Raw genomic sequence first — 20000 nt, 5'->3', positions numbered from 1 at the left:
TTGAACTTGGTTTGCAAGATTCTTTATATGAATTTGTGTGTTGAAGCATATTCTGTTGCGTCTGGGGAGAGTCATTTTCTTTTTGTGCCTTAACACACTCACCGGTAAAATTTCCATTTATTTCTTAGTTTTATTTTCCTAAAATTTTCATTGCGTCTTGCAACCTTTTCAATAGTCTTGACTCTGTCCGTTATTTACACTGCGCTCCTTTTTTGTTTGTTTGTGCGCATGTGTGCGGGTCAGTGTATGTGTGTGCCTATGCATGTATGTATGTATGTATGTATGTATGTATGTATGCATGTGTGTGTGTGTGTATGTACATATGTGTGTGTATGCATATGTATATATGTATTTACGTGTGTGCATCTGTATGTATGTATTCTGCATATTCATGTGCTTGCGCGTCCGGGTTTGTGTGTGTGTGTGTGTGTGTGTATGTATGTATGCACCTCTGTCTCCTTGTCTGTGCATGTCTGAGTGTGTGTGTTTTGCAACTATGTACTGTGTTTGTATGTATGGATATGCATCTCCATATGTGTGGACACGTGTCTCCATTCCATATGTGTCCTTCTGTGAAGTGTGTGTTTATATACAGTCATGTTTCAGTCTCCATTTGCGAATATGTATATGCACCCGTATGTAAGCATATGCATATGAAAATAAACAGATCAACATACAGACAGATAGGTAATATAATACAAAACAGGACAAGAAGGCAAAACATCCAGACAGTTAGGTGATACAAAAAAGGAACAACAAAACATCTAGATAGACGATACAAATAAAACAAGGATGAGTCATTCGGGGTTTTCTTTCCTCAGTCAAGTTCCAGATTATCTTTGCAATTTTGGCTGGTTATACTTGAGATTGCTCCAATCTGGCCAACCCCAAGGAAAAACTAAGCTAAGAGCATTAGATTCCTTGGAAGAAAGCAGCGAATGTATAGAAAAACAAGAACGGAAAAAAAAAATGGAGAATGTTACACAAATAAAAATAACAGGACAATACATACATACATACATACATATATATATATATATATATATATATATATATATACACACACACGTACTGAATAGGGACTGATGCTAAATCTATTGTCCATTTCTTTCATCAGTTATTTTATATATGCATGATGGGCTTCTTTCAGTTTCCTTCTACCAAATCCACTCACAAGGCTTTGATCAACCCAAGGCTATTGTAAAAGACACTTGCTTAATGTGCTGCACAGTGGGACAGAACCCAGAACCATATGGTTGAGAAGCAGACTTCTTACCACATAGACACACCTGTTCATTACAACAACAAAAAAGGTGCTTCTATATTTTTCATTATTTCATATCACAGAAAACTTAATGGTTTTCCATTTCAATAAGAACCTAATTGGCAGCTGACTGCTATATTTAAAACTGGATTATGTTACTCTTACATTGCTTTAATCAGTTTTCTTCATGTCGCCCCCACTCACGCACACACACACACACACTTTGATACAGTAAAAGTATTGGTTTCATTGTCTCGCAATGTTATTTTATTTGAAACTTTTTACATTTAAATCTTGGTGTTTAGCATGAAGTGAATAGTTTGGAAATTTGAACATTTATTTGAATTACTGGAATTTGTTTCAGGATTGAGTTTCTTTCCTCATCTTGTATAGGTTTGACCCTTTCAACTTTGACATAGTTTTGGAACATCTTTAACTGGGCACTCATTGCTATCTTTTATACCAAACTTTGTTCCTTATATTCACTGAACACATGTTTTCTTTTGTTTTTGCCTTATTGTCACTTCACCAACATGTCCAGAAATAACAGCTGAATCCCCCTCAAACGACACTCTAAAATAAGGAGTGGAACACCTTTGACCATAGAATTTAGAATTAAACATGTTTTATGAAATGGAAATAACCTGCTAAGTTCTCTTATTTCCCGTTTCTCACTTTCAAGAAAAACATTTTCTGATTAATAGTTAGAGGCATAGTCAATATATATAAGGAAGTTGGACTTTTTGTGCTATTTGTAGTTCTCTATGCTTACTGATTTAGGTCTTGATTAATATAACTTTTGATATTTTTTTCCTGAGTTTTAATACTACTTTGTACGAGAAAACTTAGTCTTTCTGTCCTTAGAGTCATGTCTGAATTTTCCAAATGTAATCATTGAATTTTTGCTTTTTGTGTGTGTGTGTGTGGGGGGGGGGGGGTTCTCTGCAATCCTAAACTGTTCTTCAATGGATTTAGTATTGCAAAGCAAATATTCTGTAGGGATTTAGTATTTTTTATTCAATATTTAAATTGTTGAATGCCAAAAGAAAATTGATTTCAGAACTATAGTTCAACCTAGTAAACTCTTCATTTGAAAAATTTAAACCAAACGATGTTTATCCAAAACATATCAATAATAATCCTTTCTACTGGGGGCACAGGGCCTGAGGTTTTGTGGGGTGGGGACTGGTTGATTGCATTGACCCCAATGTTTCACTGGTATTTGATTTATCAACCCCGAAGGGACAAAGGGCAAAGTTGACCTCAGTGGAATTTGAACTCAGAATGTAGCGACAGACAAAATGCTGCTAAGCATTTTGCCCAACGTGCTAACAATTCTGTTAGCTCACCACCTTGAATAATAATAATAATAATAATAATAATAATAATAATAATAATAATAATAATAATGAGTGATTGTTGAAACCTTATGGGGTTAGAATGTCTATATCTAGAAGGGAATGTGTGTATGTATGGTATATTGAATGAGCCAGATATATTAAGCTTAATATTCTTGAAATAAAATGACAATTATGGGAGAAAATGTTAGGATGTGATGGTCATACAGATTGAAGGAAAATGGAGTGATTGGATGGCATGTAGGAATTGAGTTCTTTAGAATGGATTGGAAATTTAAAGTTAACTTTAAAAATTTGTAGAGTCGCCTTCTAGCACTTGTGCTGGTGGCACGTTAGAAAATCATTCGAGCAAGGTCGTTGCCAGTGCTTCTGGACTGGCTCCTGTGCAGGTGACACATAAAAAACACCTTTTTGAGTGTGGCCGTTGCCAGTACCATGTGACTGGCCCTCGTGCCGGTGGCACGTAAAAGCACCCACTACACTCCTGGAATGGTTGGCGTTAGGAATGCAATAATGCAAATGTATGTATGCATATAATTTAAATAATATAGTGTAAAATCAGTAATAATTTTATCAAGTAGTCAGTACGTAAATAAAAACCTTTTAGGTAAATTTTTACAAATCATTCTATAATTATATACATAATTATGACAAGGGGTCAGCTTTATGCCTTACCACATACTGAATTAGAAATAGATGCTAATGTCTTTCCTACTGCCATGAAATCTCCAAGAAAATAACAGACTTTTAATGTAGGCAAAAGAAAAAAGATGAATTATGATGAATTAAGAAGGCCATGCTGAAGGCCACTAACCAGATCTGTGGATGGTACAAAGTTCCCTTTCGACCAAAGGCAATGTGGTGGTGGAACAATGTTGTTGCAGGGCCATTAGGAAAAAGAAACAGGACTGGAAGAATGGTAGTAGTAGGGAATTGTATCAGCCTGCCAGAAGGGAAGCTAGGAGACAAGATTATTTAGCCAGAGGAGAAGCAAATAAGAAAACATTTGCCAATGTTCTGCACTGTGAGGACCAAAGACTTGAGGTATTTTGTGTTGCAAGACAGTGTGTGAGAGAGAATCATGATGTCATGGGAGAGAAATGTGTCTACATGGATGATGGTTAGCTTGCATTAAATGAGGCTGCAAAGAGAGAGGTTTTGAGATGTCACCATGAAAGGTTGCTAAATAAAGAGAATGAATGGGAGAAAGAGAGTCTGCTGAATGCTGACCCAACAGAAGGACCAGATATCCGAATTGACAGTACCTTAGTAGATAAAGCAATTAAAGTTATGAAGACAGTGAAAGCTCCAGGCCCATCAGGAATCACCGCAGAGATGCTCAAAATATCTGGTGGTGTCGGCGATAGCCTAGTCACGAAGATAGTCAACCAATGACTGGTGTAGCAGCACCATAGTCAACTGCTACAAAGGCAAAGGTGACGCTTTAGATACAAATAATTACAGAAGTATCAAGTTGTTGGATCAGGTAATGAAGGTCACGGAGAGGGTCATAGCCCAACTAATTAGGGAGAGAGTCAGTCTAGATGAGACACAGTTTGGTTCGTGCCAAGGAAAGGCATCACTGATGCTATATTTCTGGTAAGACAGCTGCAGGAGAAATTGTATGTATAAAATACATGTGTACTGTGTATTACATAAACAGTGTAAATATATATATGCATTACAGTGTATTAAATATAGATCTGCATACTCTGTACTATATACATAACGTAATACATATATGCGTACACCTGTATTACATACTTAGTATATAAATATGTATAATATGTACTAAATAATTGGTGTAAATAGATGAATGCATACTGTGTATGAGATATAGCTATTTGTTAAATTATTGTTTTAGTGGTATAGTATTTCATAAGGCCCACTGCTAGAAAAAGGTTACCATATCTGAAGTGGAGGGAAATTTGGCTGTTATTGCTAGCAAGGCAAGCAACCATATAAGGGCTCCACCATTGTCTTATCAACAAATTATAGATCAGGAGGAGTTATACATCATTGATTTACTTGTATCAGACTGTGACTCCACCACCAACAACAACAACAACAAGGAGGTAGTCCAAAGTAATAAGGGAGTCTCTGTGTGATTGACCTTGAAAGAAATAGCAGCCAAAATTTCTCTCTAACCATAACTGTCTTATAAAAGGACACAGTGGGTAAAATTGTCTACAATACACAGCTTTTAAAGAATAGATGGAATGATCATGGCTAGATCAGCCTATCATATATATATATATATATATATATATATATATATATATATATATATACTCCCATCAAAGATGACCTGGAGCTAAAAAAAAAAACCTCAACAACAACAATAACAGTTCCTACATGGTCCTCTTTAGATTTCAAATACAATATAAGAATCATTAAAAATGAAAATTTTGTGAAATAAAAATCAATGCATTTTCCGACTAACACTGCTGCCAAGGTGATACAAAAAAGCCAGCAATTATTAGGCAGGACAATAATCTGTGCCAATATAAAAATTTCATAAAAGTTAGAAAAGAACAATAACAGGAAAATGATGATGATAATAATAATAATAATAATAATAATAATGATGATAATAATGTTTTTAAATGTTATCACAAGGCCAGCAATTTTGGGGAGTGGGGGTGGTTAAGTTGATTACATCGACTCCAGTGTTCAACTGTTACTTATTTTATTGACCCCGAAAGGATGAAAGGCAAAGTTGACCTTGGCAGACTTTGAATACATAATGTGAAGTCAGACGAAATACTACTAAGCATTTTGCTTGGCATGCTAACAAGTCTGACAGCTCACTGCCTTACTACTACTACTACTACTACTACTAATAATAATAATAATAATAATAACAATAATAATAATAATGATAATTGTAATAATAATAATAATGATAATTTTTTCTGATTTTTGAAGGGTGGGGATCAGTCAATACCACTGAACTCCTGTTTTTATAGATTCCGAAAGATGAAAGGCAAAGTTGCTCTCAGTGGGATTTGAACTTGGAATGTAATAAGATGGAAAAAATACTCTAAAGCATTTTTGCTTTAATGATTGATGATCCATTGCAGCACCCAAGCAATTTCAATAATAATAATAATAATAATAATAATAATAATAATAGCAATAATAAAAATCCTTTCTAATTTTGGCACAAAGCCAGTAGTTTTGAAGGCCGGGCCAAGTCGATTACATCAGCCCCAGTACTTCTCTAGCTTCTTTTTTATTGACTTGAATTGTTGGAAGGCAAAGTCAATTTTGGTGGCATTTGAACTCAGAATGTAAAGAGCTGGATGAAATGCTGCTTAGCATTTTGTTTGGCACACTAACAATTCTGCCAGCTTACCACTTGCCTTTAAATAATAATAGTAATGACAATAATAAAACTATTCTAATAAGATTAACAATGGTCTACTGGACGGAACAAAACTGATTATAACACTCTCTTGGACTTTGTAAATTTTAGGGAAAGAAAAAAAATGGTATTTTTGCAGATTTTTTCTTTTTTTTTTGTCTTTTGTAATAATCAGGTAATTATTGGTCGGTCAGAAATTGAGACAGGAATTTTATACACACACACATCTTGAAGATTATGATGCTCCTGATTAATATCCAAATATAAATACTTCATCCAAATGTGATTTTTTTATTATAAATTTTTTTCCCTATCTGACGATTTTCTAATGTCTATCTAACATGTAAATCTTTGTAAATCCTGTTAGCAAATGAAACACATGTAATGGAGAATAAATACCAAAAATTTCCACTTTCCTGTTTTATTATATATACATACATACATACATACATATATATATATATATATATATGCCAGTGCCCCTGGACTGGCTCTGATCGTTGCCAGTGCCCCTGGACTGGCTCTTGTGCGGGTGGCACATAAAAGACACCATTTCGAGCGTGGCCGTTTTCGTGCGGGTGACATGTAAAAGCACTCACTACACTCTCTGAGTGGTTGGCGTTAGGAAGGGCATCCAGCTGTAGAAACTCTGCCAAATTAGATTGGAGCCTGGTGTAGCCATCCGGCTGCACCAGTCCTCAGTCAAATCGTCCAACCCATGCTAGCATGGAAAGCGGACGTTAAACGATGATGATGATGATGATGATGATATGTTTTTAGGTCAAGATATATAAAAATAATTTAACATTAAACTGAAGGGTTTACTCAATGCTTTTTACAAGAGTACATGCTTACATGCTTATTAAACTTTTCTGAGGAAAATGTTGACCGTACACAAGCTAAGTTTTGGATTGTTCATCTTTTTAGCAGAATGTCTGATGAAGGTAAGCAAACCAAAACTTTGAAGCCACTTAATATTAATTTAAAAAAGAGGAAAAAAAAAACAGTTTAGGTTGGTCCCATGCAACTAAAGTTTTGTAGCTTCAGCACAGGAACCTAGCTTGTGTACAAAACTTTAAGTTCCTAAGGGCTGAATCAAACAATTAAAAAAATAATAATAATGTATACAATTCCAATAAAATGTGATGTGTTGAGTGCCTCTTTCTTTCATCTGTTCACTCACTCATACTTGTGTGCATGTGTGTGTGTGTGTGTGTGTGTGTGTGCGTGTGTGTGTGTGTATGCATATATGTTTCCATATGTATGTATAATCACACACACACAGTTGTTCAATAATTTTCTATAAGTCAGGAAAAAATGGAACTCGTGTATTCAGTAATAGAGTATGTATATCATTTATGTATTATATATTTAGTCTCATAGCAGTAAATTCCTGTTACTGAATGGTTTCATGTTGAAGAACCTTCCTGGTGTTAAAAGGTAAATTAACAATTATTGGATGTTACTGAATAGAAGATTATTTGAACTCAGAATGCAAAGTGACAAAATTAAATACTACAAGGAATTATCTTTTCAATTTGGCCATGTCTGATGACTACCTCTGTCTCCTTTTGTGTGCATGTCTAAGTGTGTCTGTATATGGATTTTTGTGACTATGTACGTGCATCTGTTATGTATGGATGTGTGTCTCCATATGCGTCTTTGTGTGAAGTGTGCATGTGTATAAGGTGATGTATTTCAGTCTTCATCTGCATACATGTGTGCTTTTCTGTCCATTGGGCCTCACCGAGGCGATGACTACGGACCGAGACCTTTGGAAATGGGCTGTGCGTGAGAAGACCCGGCAAGCCAAGTAAGATCGTTGCCAGTGCCCCTGGACTGGTTCTTGTGCGGGTGGCACATGAGATGCACCATTTTGAGCGTGGCCGTTGCCAGTACCGCCTGACTGGCTCCTGTAGGATTTTCGAGCGAGATCGTTGCCAGTGCCCCTGGACTGGCTTGTGCGGGTGGCACATAAAAGACACCATTTCGAGCGTGGCCGTTTTCGTGCGGGTGACACGTAAAAGCACCCACTACACTCTCTGAGTGGTTGGCGTTAGGAAGGGCATCCAGCTGTAGAAACTCTGCCAAATCAGACTGGAGCCTGGTGTTGCCATCCGGTTTCACCAGTCCTCAGTCAAATCGTCCAACCCATGCTAGCATGGAAAGCGGACGTTAAACGATGATGATGATGATGATGATTATCTATGTACCTATCTATCTGTTCACAGTCATCTCCATTTACCAACATATATATGCATATACATATATATACATACACACACACCCATACATACGTCTACATAACAGCCCACTAACTAATCTAGCTGTATATATATACATATATAAACTGAACTGGTGAGTGTGTTAAATAACAAGGTACTAAAAGAGAATGACTCTCCCCAGACACAATAATATATATATGTGTATATATATATATATATATATATATATATATATATATATATATATATATATGATTAATAAAGAAGGATAACAAACCAATATTTGAAAAAATTGTCAAATGTGATTTTAAGATCATTGTGAATTGACATTGTGTATTTTTTAAAATGAAAATTGTTTAATTTAAAATGAAAATTGTTTAATTTAAAATTTAGCAATCTATTTTATCAATATATTATCTTTTAGTAGCTCCAGCAGCTTCTGCAGAGAGCAACTATCTCTGATGTTTATTTCACCTGCAATTTTAGATGTTTCTTACATAAGCACAAGGCCTGACTTTTGGGGAAGGAAGATTGTCGATTAAATTGACCCCAGTATTTGACTGACACTTTATTTTATCAACCTCTCAGCAATTTTTTTTTTCTTTCATCTTATTTTTATCAGCCCATAAAAGTGACCTCAATCTCAATGAGACTTGAACTTGGAATGTAAAGAAGTGGAACAAATGCTGCAAATTATTCCTTCTGAAGTTTTAACAATTCTGCCAATCTACAATGAATATTGAACTGGCAGGAAGGATGTAGTTGATTAGATTGACCCCAGTATTTGACTGGTATGTATATTCATCAAACCAATGGGGATTTGAACTTGGAATATAAAGTGGCAGAACTATAGATACAGCAAAGGGTTTTGTATGATACTCTAACAATCCTGCCTCTAAAACTACTACTACTACTACTACTACTAATAATAATAATAATAATAATAATAATAATAATAATAATAATAATAATAATAATAATAATAATAATAATAATAATAATAATAATAATAATAATAATAATAATAATAATAATAATAATAATAATAATAATAATAATAATAATAATAATAATAATAATAATAATAATCGTTTCTGCTTTAGACACAAGGCCAGTAATCTTGAGAGTAGAGGGTTTGTTGATAATAGCGATCCCAGTTCATGAATGGTTCTATCAAAAAATATGGTAGAAGACCATGTTTTTTTCTTTTTGTGTTTTGAGAGTCTGGAGGTTTGAATAATAATAATAATAATAATAATCCCTTCTACTAAAGGTACAAATCCTGAAATTTTGGGGGAGGAGACTACTTGACATCAGCAGAATTTGAGCTCAGAATATAAACATAGACAAAATGCCACAAAGCATTTTGTCTGGCATGCTGTTTCTGCCAGCTCACTGCCTCACCCATGCCAGCATGGAAGGCAGACGTTAAACGATAATAATAATAATAATAATAATAATAATAGTAGTAGTAGTAGTAGTACTACTACTACTACTACTACTACTACTACTAGTAGTAGATGCCCTGATGCAGTACTGCACAGTGGCTCTCATGGCTTCTGATCTTAACTGACTGGAAGTGTTATCATGTACATTGTTTTGTCTTGGTATGAAAGATGGGCTACAGCAAGTATTCTACTCAAAACCACAGATTTGCTTGTCAGTTGTTTGACCTTAACCAGTTGAGCATGTCCCTTGGTGGCTGATGATATGTGCATCTCTGATCATGAGCAGAAGTAGTGGGGAAGCATCATAGCCATGTGTTGAGAGGAATTCTTTGGGGTTTGGATAATTCACCTCTGGAAACATTGAGGTTTCGTTCAACATTCTTAAACAACCCTTATCCAGGGACCTTTTGAGCAGGATGGGCTACTCAACCAGAAGAAAATTCTAACTGGGTCCCACCTGCAAGGTCATGTGTTGTTTATTTTGATATGATATCATGTCGTGCGCGTATGGTTGTGATGCATGTGCCTGGTGTACCCTTATCAGACGGGTAGTCATGATGGGTATATTGGGCTTCGTTCATTTTATCCCAGTGTTACTTTGATGGCATGCACTGCTCTCTCACTCAATAGTTGTAGTAGTAGTAGTAGTAGTAGTAGTAGTATGAAATGCATGGTAATGTAATTTGGATAGTATAAAAACACATAGCTGTATTTGATAAATATACACACCAGTATTATGACTTTAATAAAAAATATACATGTGTATGTGAGTGTTTGTGAGAGAGAGAGAGAGAGAGAGAGAGAGAGAGAGAAAGATAAATAGATAGAAATAATGAGAAAGAGAGAGAGAGAGAGAGAGAGAGAGAGAGAGAGAGAGTATATGGAAGAAAGATAGATACATACACAGAAATAGAAAACAGCTGTTTCTTTCTTTTATATATATAAATATAAAAAGAAAGAATTTTAAATTTAAAAAAAGGAAAAAAAAAAAAGTAAATGCATTTTACAATCTCCATCATCAACAAAATCATTACATCATATTCACACACATTAAGTGATATAGACTTTACAAATAACCATGCAGAATAACATACATTATATATATATATATATATGTAGTTTGGAATCAGTAGTTCTTTGACTGCTATTTCTAAATTTTCAGTATGTTGGAGAAGCAACTCAAGCTAATCCCTGTATATTTATGATTATAAATGGTTTTACCGATAATGGTTTTTTCATACTGAACTACTTGGCAAAATTGTTAATTATTAATTTTATTACTAATTGACGATTCCCTGCCCTATATCTGTATATTTTATATATATATATATATATATTGATACACACATGTTTATGACACATTTATGTGTATGTGTTTATATGCATATGGGATATGCTCAGTAATGGAGCAGAAAAGACCCTAACTCAAAAGAGGACTCAATATAAAAGTTGGGTAGAGTGGATATGTTTATTAATAACCAAAGGTTCTTCCCTCACAGTACGCTCATAAGGCTGGTTTCCTGGATTCTATGGCCTGCATACATATTTCCCACCTGGATGGGATGTTGGTCCATTACAGGATTACTCATTTTTGCCAGCTGAGAGGACTGGAATAATGTGAAATGAACTGTTTTGCTTAAGAACACAACACATCACCTTGTCCAGGTATCAAACCACAATCTTACCATCATGAGTGCAACACTCTAACCACTAAGCTATGCACCTCATGGAGAAATAATGCCTTATTTATTCCACTGGACCCCCGAAAGACTGTATGAAAATGTCTTCTTGTTATATATTCTTAAGAACAAAATATAACAAAATGTTGAAGGTCATTATGAAATTGTGGTTTCCAGGAATTGGTGATGTGGTGATAGTATGCTTTATTTACTTGGCTAATATAACAAAATAAACAGAAATGAGAAGGAATCAGCTGGATTTTGATTTCCCTAATCATGGAAGCATGTGGTCTTGGGTTCACTCCCACTTCACAGCAACTTGAGCAAGTGTTTTCTACAATAGCCACAAGTTGACAAAAACCTTGTCAGTGGATTTGATTGATGGAAACGGAAGGAAGCCCTTCATATGTATGTATGTATGTGTGTGGAGGTGCAATGGTCCAGTAGTTAGGGCAGCGGACTCGTGGCTGTAGGATCGCTGTTTCAATTCCCAGACTGGGTGTTGCGAGTGTTTATTGAGCGAAAACCCCTAAAGCTCCACGAGGCTCTAGTGGGGAGTGGGGTGGGTGTCGAACCCTGCTGTACTCTTCCACCACAACTTTCTTCCTGTTTCTGTTGTGCCTGTAATTCAAAGGGTCAGCCTTGTCACACTGTGTCACACTGAATTTCCCTGAGAACTACATTAATTTCACAAGCAGGCTGTTCCATTTGATTGGATCAACTGGAACCCTTGTCATCGTAACCGATGGAGCGCCACAACGATGTATGTGTGTGTGCATGTGTGTGTGTGTGTGTGTGTGTGTGTGTGTGTGTGTGTGTGTACCCTTACCTAGACACCATGCAGTGGTTGTAAATGAACATCATTGTCATGCAAGTGAGGTTGTTCATTTCCAGTCTTCTGTGAAAACATATCTAGGTATGGGAAAATAACCTGGCTTGGAAACAGGTGAGAGTTGGTGACAAGAAGGGCATCTGAATGTAGAAAACTACCACAATAAATTCCATCTGATCAATACAGATCATGATGATATATATTGATGTTTATATGTACATGTTTATATATATATATACACACACACAATGAGGTGGGGTGGGAAACCAAAGTCCAGTCAATCCCTTTTCTCCACTGTCTTGTTTTTTTATGGCACTCACATGCACACACATGCAAATAGATTAATATTAAAAGCTATGTTTTAAATTATGCACATTTAAAGTTTGTAAACAACAATCTGAGAGCAAAAGTAACAATAAATCCACAGCATGAAATTGAACCACATACCTTTTGCTTGCCAGACAAACATGTTACCCTTGACATTACAAAGGGCCCACAGATTTCCTCCTCATATCTGATACAAATGTCAAAAGTAATAATTCTCACACATTTTTTATCCATTCACCTTTTATAAATTCATAATATCAAAAAATACACTTTTTTAATACTTTTTCTTTCCTTTTAATGGCCTAGTGAAAGAAGAACAGTCAGCACCCATGACCTCCAAGACCGCTGGGAGTGACGGAACACTGATGCTAACCATACTTCTTGATCCTTTTAGGTAGACCCATTGGAAGCCAATGCCTTCAGATGGGAGCCTTCCACAAAATAGAGCAGCTTTTGGTGGCACCATTATTCTTTACTTAGGGACCTTTATGTGAAGAGAGAATACATATTTCTCATAAAATGAAAAAAAAATTTGGTGTGGCATATTTAGTTATTCATTATTATTTTTTCTCTTTAGCAGGGTTGGACAAATGCAACAATGAACTCATGGACAAATAAATATTACAAGAGTTGAAACTGTAGATAGAAGAACATGCAATAAGAAGGGGCGTGTTTCATCTGGGCTTGTAATTAGCCTGAAGCCAACGAAGAATCTCTTCCAATCCTTTACCATTCCAGGCACTTATTTCGTGGACTGTAATATTTTGGGTGGAATACTGAATTATTTCTTCCAAGCGAAGGTAGTTTTCAAATTCTGGCCTTGACATTATAGTAGCCATGTCTCTATAAAAAAGAGAAGTAAAGGTATATAGTATCAATGTGATATGGGTTCTGTAATCTGTTGGATTGTAAGAATAAGAACTTGGAGACTTTACCTTCCTATAGCGTATGGAGGAGAGACAGTTATACTCTACAACTATTCAAACAATAGCTATGTAATACTAATATGTGTGTGTGTATGTGAGGCAGTGAGCTGGCATAATTGTTAGTATGCCAGGCAAAATGCTTAGCAGCATTTTGTGCATCTTTACATTCTGAGTTTAAATTCAGCCAAGGTCAACTTTGCCTTTCGTCCTTTTGGGGTTGATAAAATAAGTACCAGTTGAGCACTGTGGTCAATGTAATCAAATTACCCACTGCTCCAAAATTGCTGGCGTTCTGCCAAAATTTGAAAGCAATATTTGCGTGTATGTGTGAATATATAAATATAGACAAGCTATGGATACATAAGAAATGCAGTGGTATAATAGGAAGGTTAATAGAGAAAGTAGTTGTAGTTTTTATGTATGGCTGATGTGCAGGTACAATAAACACTAAGAAGGTACAGAAAAAAGATTTCCTCAAATGTGCAGGGGGCATCCTTAGATGTAGTAGATAGCTTTTGTTATACAGTTGACCAAGTCAGCAGAGGAGAAGGATGCTCTGAGAGCGTAGTTGCTATGGGTTGGTTGAATATATATTGAGGCATTATTTTTACAGCCAGATGCCCTTCCTTTCACTAGCCCTTACCTACTTGTCAAGTAATGGATTTCTTATGCCACACATCTTTGGAGACACAAAAGGAAAATAAGAACCCAGAGACAGATACATTACAAACAGGTATAAACCAGTAATACTTACATTTTGTTCAGAAGAAGAAGGACAGGTGTATTGGTCAGTTGTTTGTCTTGTAAAATGGTCAGCAACTGTATACATGCAGCTGAGATTTGCTGTCTGTTGTTTAAATCTATCATATACTGAAACACAAAAAATACCTCAATTAGCTCTTATCCTTCATCTATTGTCTGTCTTGCATGGAGCACAGAGTTAATCCTTACTTCAAGGAAACAGTAAGGCTCAGAAATCCCTACAAACTTCAACTATATTTCAGTCAGTCTACATGAAAAGCTTCTATGTGGTCATTTGATGAGGCAGAAATAACAGCCAAGCAAAATCTGTCTCAAATTATACCGTCCAGTTTTAGTTTAAAAAAATTACTCATAGGACAATGTGGTCCTAGAGACAAAGAAAAAGGAAAAAACATGGGATGGTCATAGATGGAATGACATTGATTGTAGGCATACTTCATCAGGACTGACCTGCGGTTCAACAACTACAAGTTAACTGTTATTACAAGGTCAATTATTAATACAACTATTATCCAGTAAACTTTTGACAAATAGTAAAATGGGGTTTCGCATATTTAATATAAGTGAGTCATTTAAAATGTTCAATTAATTAAAATTACAATTAGAGTGATAAGAAAAATATATTTGGCTTAATGACTCAATCAGGTCAAGCAATTCAAGGGAAGCAACTCTTGAAGAAATATTACTTGCAGTGGGCAGTAAATCTGGGCTTTGATAAGTATGGGGAGACAAATCTGTATATTTCAGTGTTATTAAAGCTCCTCAGCAAATAAGTTGGATAACACCAGTTTACTTTCTTTATTGTTTGTTTGTTGTTTTTGTGGAAAATATGTTCTCAGGGAATTATGCCAGTCACCTCGCCATTTTTCTTTGACATATAAAGAAAGTCTTGAAGAGACTAGATGAGAGAATTTCATTGTCAGAAATGTGTGAAAATAGATGCAAAAGGAACAACTTTTGGTCACACAACAGAACTAACAAAAAAAATCAATAAAAAATTTCAAATCTGGGTTTGAACTCAGAACATACAGAGCTGGAAGAAATGTTGCAAAATATTCCTCAATGAATATCCATTGGCTGATGACTCCCTCTTCCACGAACCAATGCGCGTACTCTTAATGCTTTTCCAGAGTTGTTGGGCCATTTCTTGCATCTGGGACGTTAACATGGTGGGTGCCTCCTCTGGGCAACTTGTGGCACCTCATAAACTATAGGTAGGTTGCTACTATGGATCAGGCAGTACTCCTTTTAATGCCAGATGAGTCTGCCAGTAGCAGATTTGATGCCCCTCGAAGGCGTCAACTAGCCTTGCCCTATCTTCATCCAATATATGCATGTACCTTACGTGTGGCTTGATTACAAGTTGGTATAAAAGAAAGGGATATAAAATGCAACTGATACCAACCAGTTATGAATGTTGCAATGAAAAAACACTTCTTTGTGGACAGAAGAATCATGTAACTTATTTCTTCTTTGTAGCTATAACAACATAACAAAATTTGCATGACAAAACATGTCATTTAAATTTGTTATTTTTAATATTCTCTTCTTACAACACGAGTAAAAATACACCTGTAAAATTAGTGCTGAATTGAATAAACTTAGCTTGAACTCAAATGCTCATGTGTGAATTTGAATGCTTGAAAAGATGCTTCCTGGCATTCTGACTAATTTGAATGCTCTCGATAGGTATTTTAATTTGAACGATGTAAATGCTAAATTCTTTGACCGAAGTGCAAAACTAAATGATTGAAAAACAAATTTGAATGACTAACTTCATGGCACTAATTTTTTTTTGCGACTTTGAATGACCCGATTATCAAATTGAATGACAATCATATGAAAATGACTGCAGAAACCTATAATAACACTGTGACAAAATTTTTTTCTTTTCTTTGGTCAACTTTATTTCCTGTTTGCTTCTATCTAGAAATCAAAGGAAAGTACTTCTATTTCCTTGGAACTTTGCTTTTGTGATCTAGACATCAATGTCTTGAAATTGTCCTATTTTCCATTACATTTCAGACAGATTCAGCACTGAGTTGCTGAAGAAGAAATATCATTATAGCCAATATTCTGCTCAGTACCATAGATTTGCTTGTCAGTTGCTTGACCATAACCACCTGAGTATGTCCCTTAGTGGCTGATAATATGTGCATCTCTAATCATGAGCAGGAGTAGTTGGGGAGCATCATAGCCATGTGTCGAGAGGGATTCTTTGGGGCTTGAATAAATGTAAAGAAGTTTGATGGAAATATTAGCCATTTTGCACACTTTCTAGTGGTAAGCAAATAGGAAATAACAGTTACTACCCAAGGATAAAAATTGTGTTACACAGTATAAAAATAATAGTAATGATAGTTTTACATACCATAAGATATTCTGTGTCTCTGAAATAACTGTGCCAAATTGGTCCCATGCAACCTCCAAGTTCTCGTATAACAATGTCTATTTTTTTGCTTAATAATACACTGACCATATTTGTACCCACCTAGGAAAGAATAAATTTTATATATATATATATATATATATATATATATATATATATATATACTATAGACATCACACAATTTAAAGATTGTTGTACAAACAATGATAATTAAATCTGTTAGTTTTATCACTTATGATTCAATCTATATACAAATAGAAAAAGAAATCTTTTGATGTAAGTTTAAACACAGACATTTTAAATTAGCCTTATGCAATCATAGGTGGTATCAACAGAGCTGCAAAAATAAACATCACTTAATTTAAGAGCATCTAAACCTAAAGCATAAACTTTTCTATCAATAAAATATAATGTGTGCACCATTTAGTAATTTGTTGTACTTTTGTTTTTCCTTGCTATCGTGGCTTAGATGAATACATATTAATGAGTCATTGTTTTGCAGCTGGATGCACTTCCTATTGCTAACCCTTATCTGTTTTTCAAGTAAGATATCCTCTTGTCTACAAGAAAGTAGAGCTAGTGGATGATTTTGTTCACAGGGAATGACAACAAGCACCAGTCTTTAGCTCAACACTTTCACATGAAGATGTAAACATTCACACACACACACATAGTATTCTTGAGTGTGACAAGTTCAGAGGAACATAGTCAAACCACTTAGAATAAAGAACTCACAATCAGAAGTTTGGTTGTTGACTTGCTTACACTAATGTAGCTTGAGGGAGGGGGCCACAGGTGGCACTTTTAAAGGGGATGCACTTTTGGGTCTGCTGTAGGCAATATGTGTTTTTTGTGGGGTCCAGGGGCAGCAAACAGAATGGCTGCCCCAAGCGGTACACAATCTAGTTACGCTAGTGGCTTGCTTAATCTATAACAGTAAGTTTAGCAAAATATATTCTGCTTCATATGTGGGCTTATCAGGTTGGGATGTGTATTACACATATACATGAAACCATGATTGGGGAGTTTTCCATTCAAGACCTCTCTATCTTTTATTTAGAGAGTATTTTTTAGATTACATTATCCAATGTGTCAATCCATTTTCTCAAAGATCAAACTGAAAAATATAGAAACAATAAATAATGAAACACAAATAAATATTAAATAAAAAAAATTATTTATATAAAATTAATGAAATGTTTTCTTACTGTTGGAATAGTTGCTGGAATTTCATGGAGGTTTTCAAAAGTACCTTTACTTGTACAATCAAAATTTATTAAGGAATTAACAAACATATTTGTAAGCACATAAAATGTACACATAAATATTGTATTAAAATAAGCCACAACTAAAAAAAATTTCATTAAAAGACATCTAGTTCTCTATATTTTATGAGGAAATCCATTGAGTAGTGATGTATAAGGACATCTGATAGTTGAGTTAGCAAAAAGAATTTAAATTCTGGGGTTGTCTCCCCTACCTTGTCATATACCTTTTAGTTAATGATTATTTTTTTTGTTTCACAATTAATGTAAATTTGAATTATTCAGATTTTTCACCTCACTACATGAAGGATGTTAGAAGTATTTGTTTTTCAGACAGAAAGTGAGCGTAGGCATCCTTCTCCCCCATCCCAATAATTAATTAATTTCAGTAAATATATCGATTAGATTTAGGCGAGTTCAAGTGGCATTTCTAACAACAGGCCATCCGATCATCCTGTTAAGAGGGCCTGTCCACATTAGCTGTTTCCTTTTCTATTTTTTCTTTTCTTTTTCTCTTGTAATTACTTTGATATTAATTTCCCGGTTGATGAAACAGTGTCCAGAGCTTTTACAGTCCAGTGTCCCCCCTTTTCACACTAGAACATATATAGAGAACAGAGATTTAGCGTGAATTGTTGCCGGTTGTTTTGGTGGTTGCGTTATTGTTTAACCCCTGGCCAGCATCCATCAAGTAAGCGGATAATTAAAAACGTTCCTGCTGGGACCACTATATCTTTTATTTATTTTCAGACATTGTAAAATTTAGGACTACATTATCCAGTGTTTCTTTCTGTTGCTTATAAGTACTGGAGATTTGACTGTTATTTCTGGTTAATCGAGTTGCCGCGTAGTCTGCCCTCATCTCGTTTTTTTTTTTTTTTTTCAGGTAGACGACTTTTATTTGAGGAAAAATAGGCTGTTATTTCTAGGTAGGTCAAAGCACATTTGTTAGGTTTACAATTTAGTTGTGCTGTACACCAAATATTAGAAAATAACTGACAAGAAGAAAGAAATGAGAAAATAAGAAAGAGAGAAACAAGAAGTATTTTATTAATAGGATGATGAAAGTGTTAAAACAATAATAACGTTAACAAAAACTATCATTAGTCACCAATAATTCTCGTGATTTATATCATTATACTGTCGTTTGATGGGACAGAAACAACAGCCAAATGTCCCCAAACTGCGTCCTACCATCTCCAATGAAAGATGGAAAAAAAAAAAAAAAAAGATGCAACGGAAAATATTATCCCTGGTATAATAAGTCAGGATGCTCATAAATACAATGTTTGTGGTCTTACTTTAACTGAGAGTTGACCCAGAGTTAAACAACCAGAAAATGACCCGGAGACGAATATAAGCTTATAATGACCCAAACAATAATAAATCCGATCCATTTGAATGGCAATTATTAAAGATTGCACAAAGATTGAAAGTGCATTTTTTGGAGAAAACATCTGCTTAAACAGACAGAAAACCTGCCTCCAGGGACGTGTAATAAAAGCTGTGTATTATATATTATCAGAGTAATTGCTGTTGAGATCCTTAACTGTGGGTTATTTTTTATTGTATTGCAAGTAAGTCAGTGGTTGAAAGAACGGTGGGGGGGGGGGACGAATAAAAGTACGAACCTTTGAAAAAAACAGGTGATTGAGGAGGGAAGACCATTTCGAAAAATCGCACACAGTTTATACACACACATACATTCATAAACACGCATATCTATCTATCTATCTATATATATGTACATGTACACACACGCATGCATATATATGTACACACACATATGCATGCACATACATACTTGCATTTTTAAGTGTTAATAACTACACACATGTAGTTATTAACACGTACAATTAGCCATACACTCACAGACCAAAACACAGTCACACTCACATAGTTACGGGTAACACACCCACAAAATTATCACACTACACTCACACTGACATATATTAAGAAATATAGAATTAATAACACACACACACACACACAGATAGCGACACCACACAGTTAGCAACAGTAGACTATTTCAAAGGATACTTTGCATCCTCTTCATGAGTAAAGTTTTACCAACTCCGGGTGGTCCAATTAATAAACACATGTTGATCAATGTTAATCAGGCGACAGCGTAAAGAAATGTAATGAAATGGATTCATGA

At 35.1% G+C, this 20000-nt stretch overlaps 1 protein-coding gene across 2 annotated transcripts in view; it reads right to left on the bottom strand.

Annotated features, from left to right (window-relative positions):
• LOC106868962 (ADP-ribosylation factor-like protein 16) overlaps positions 1–20000 on the bottom strand; it is a 27302-nt gene that overhangs the window by 7108 nt on the left and 194 nt on the right. The window contains exons 1-5 of one of the 2 annotated variants that reach the window (XR_016244654.1): positions 19883–20000; positions 17786–17844; positions 16560–16679; positions 14181–14296; positions 12621–13343 (exon numbers count right to left, since the gene is read on the bottom strand). The exon at positions 19883–20000 is cut by the window's right edge and continues 194 nt beyond it. Coding sequence is in view for 1 of the 2 variants with exons in the window: in XM_089364544.1 (XP_089220670.1) it covers positions 13175–13343; positions 14181–14296; positions 16560–16679; positions 17786–17844; positions 19883–19943 (525 nt within the window). In the remaining variant the exon portion in view is untranslated. Of the gene's footprint in view, positions 1–11105; positions 13344–14180; positions 14297–16559; positions 16680–17785; positions 17845–19882 lie in introns of those variants that run through there. The other variant, XM_089364544.1, reaches the window with a different exon arrangement.

The sequence above is a fragment of the Octopus bimaculoides genome, chromosome 16 (genome assembly GCF_046866305.1).
Source record: "Octopus bimaculoides isolate indiv1 chromosome 16, ASM4686630v1, whole genome shotgun sequence".
NCBI lineage: Eukaryota > Metazoa > Mollusca > Cephalopoda > Octopoda > Octopodidae > Octopus > Octopus bimaculoides.
This window is presented reverse-complemented; position numbering and strand designations above follow the sequence as displayed.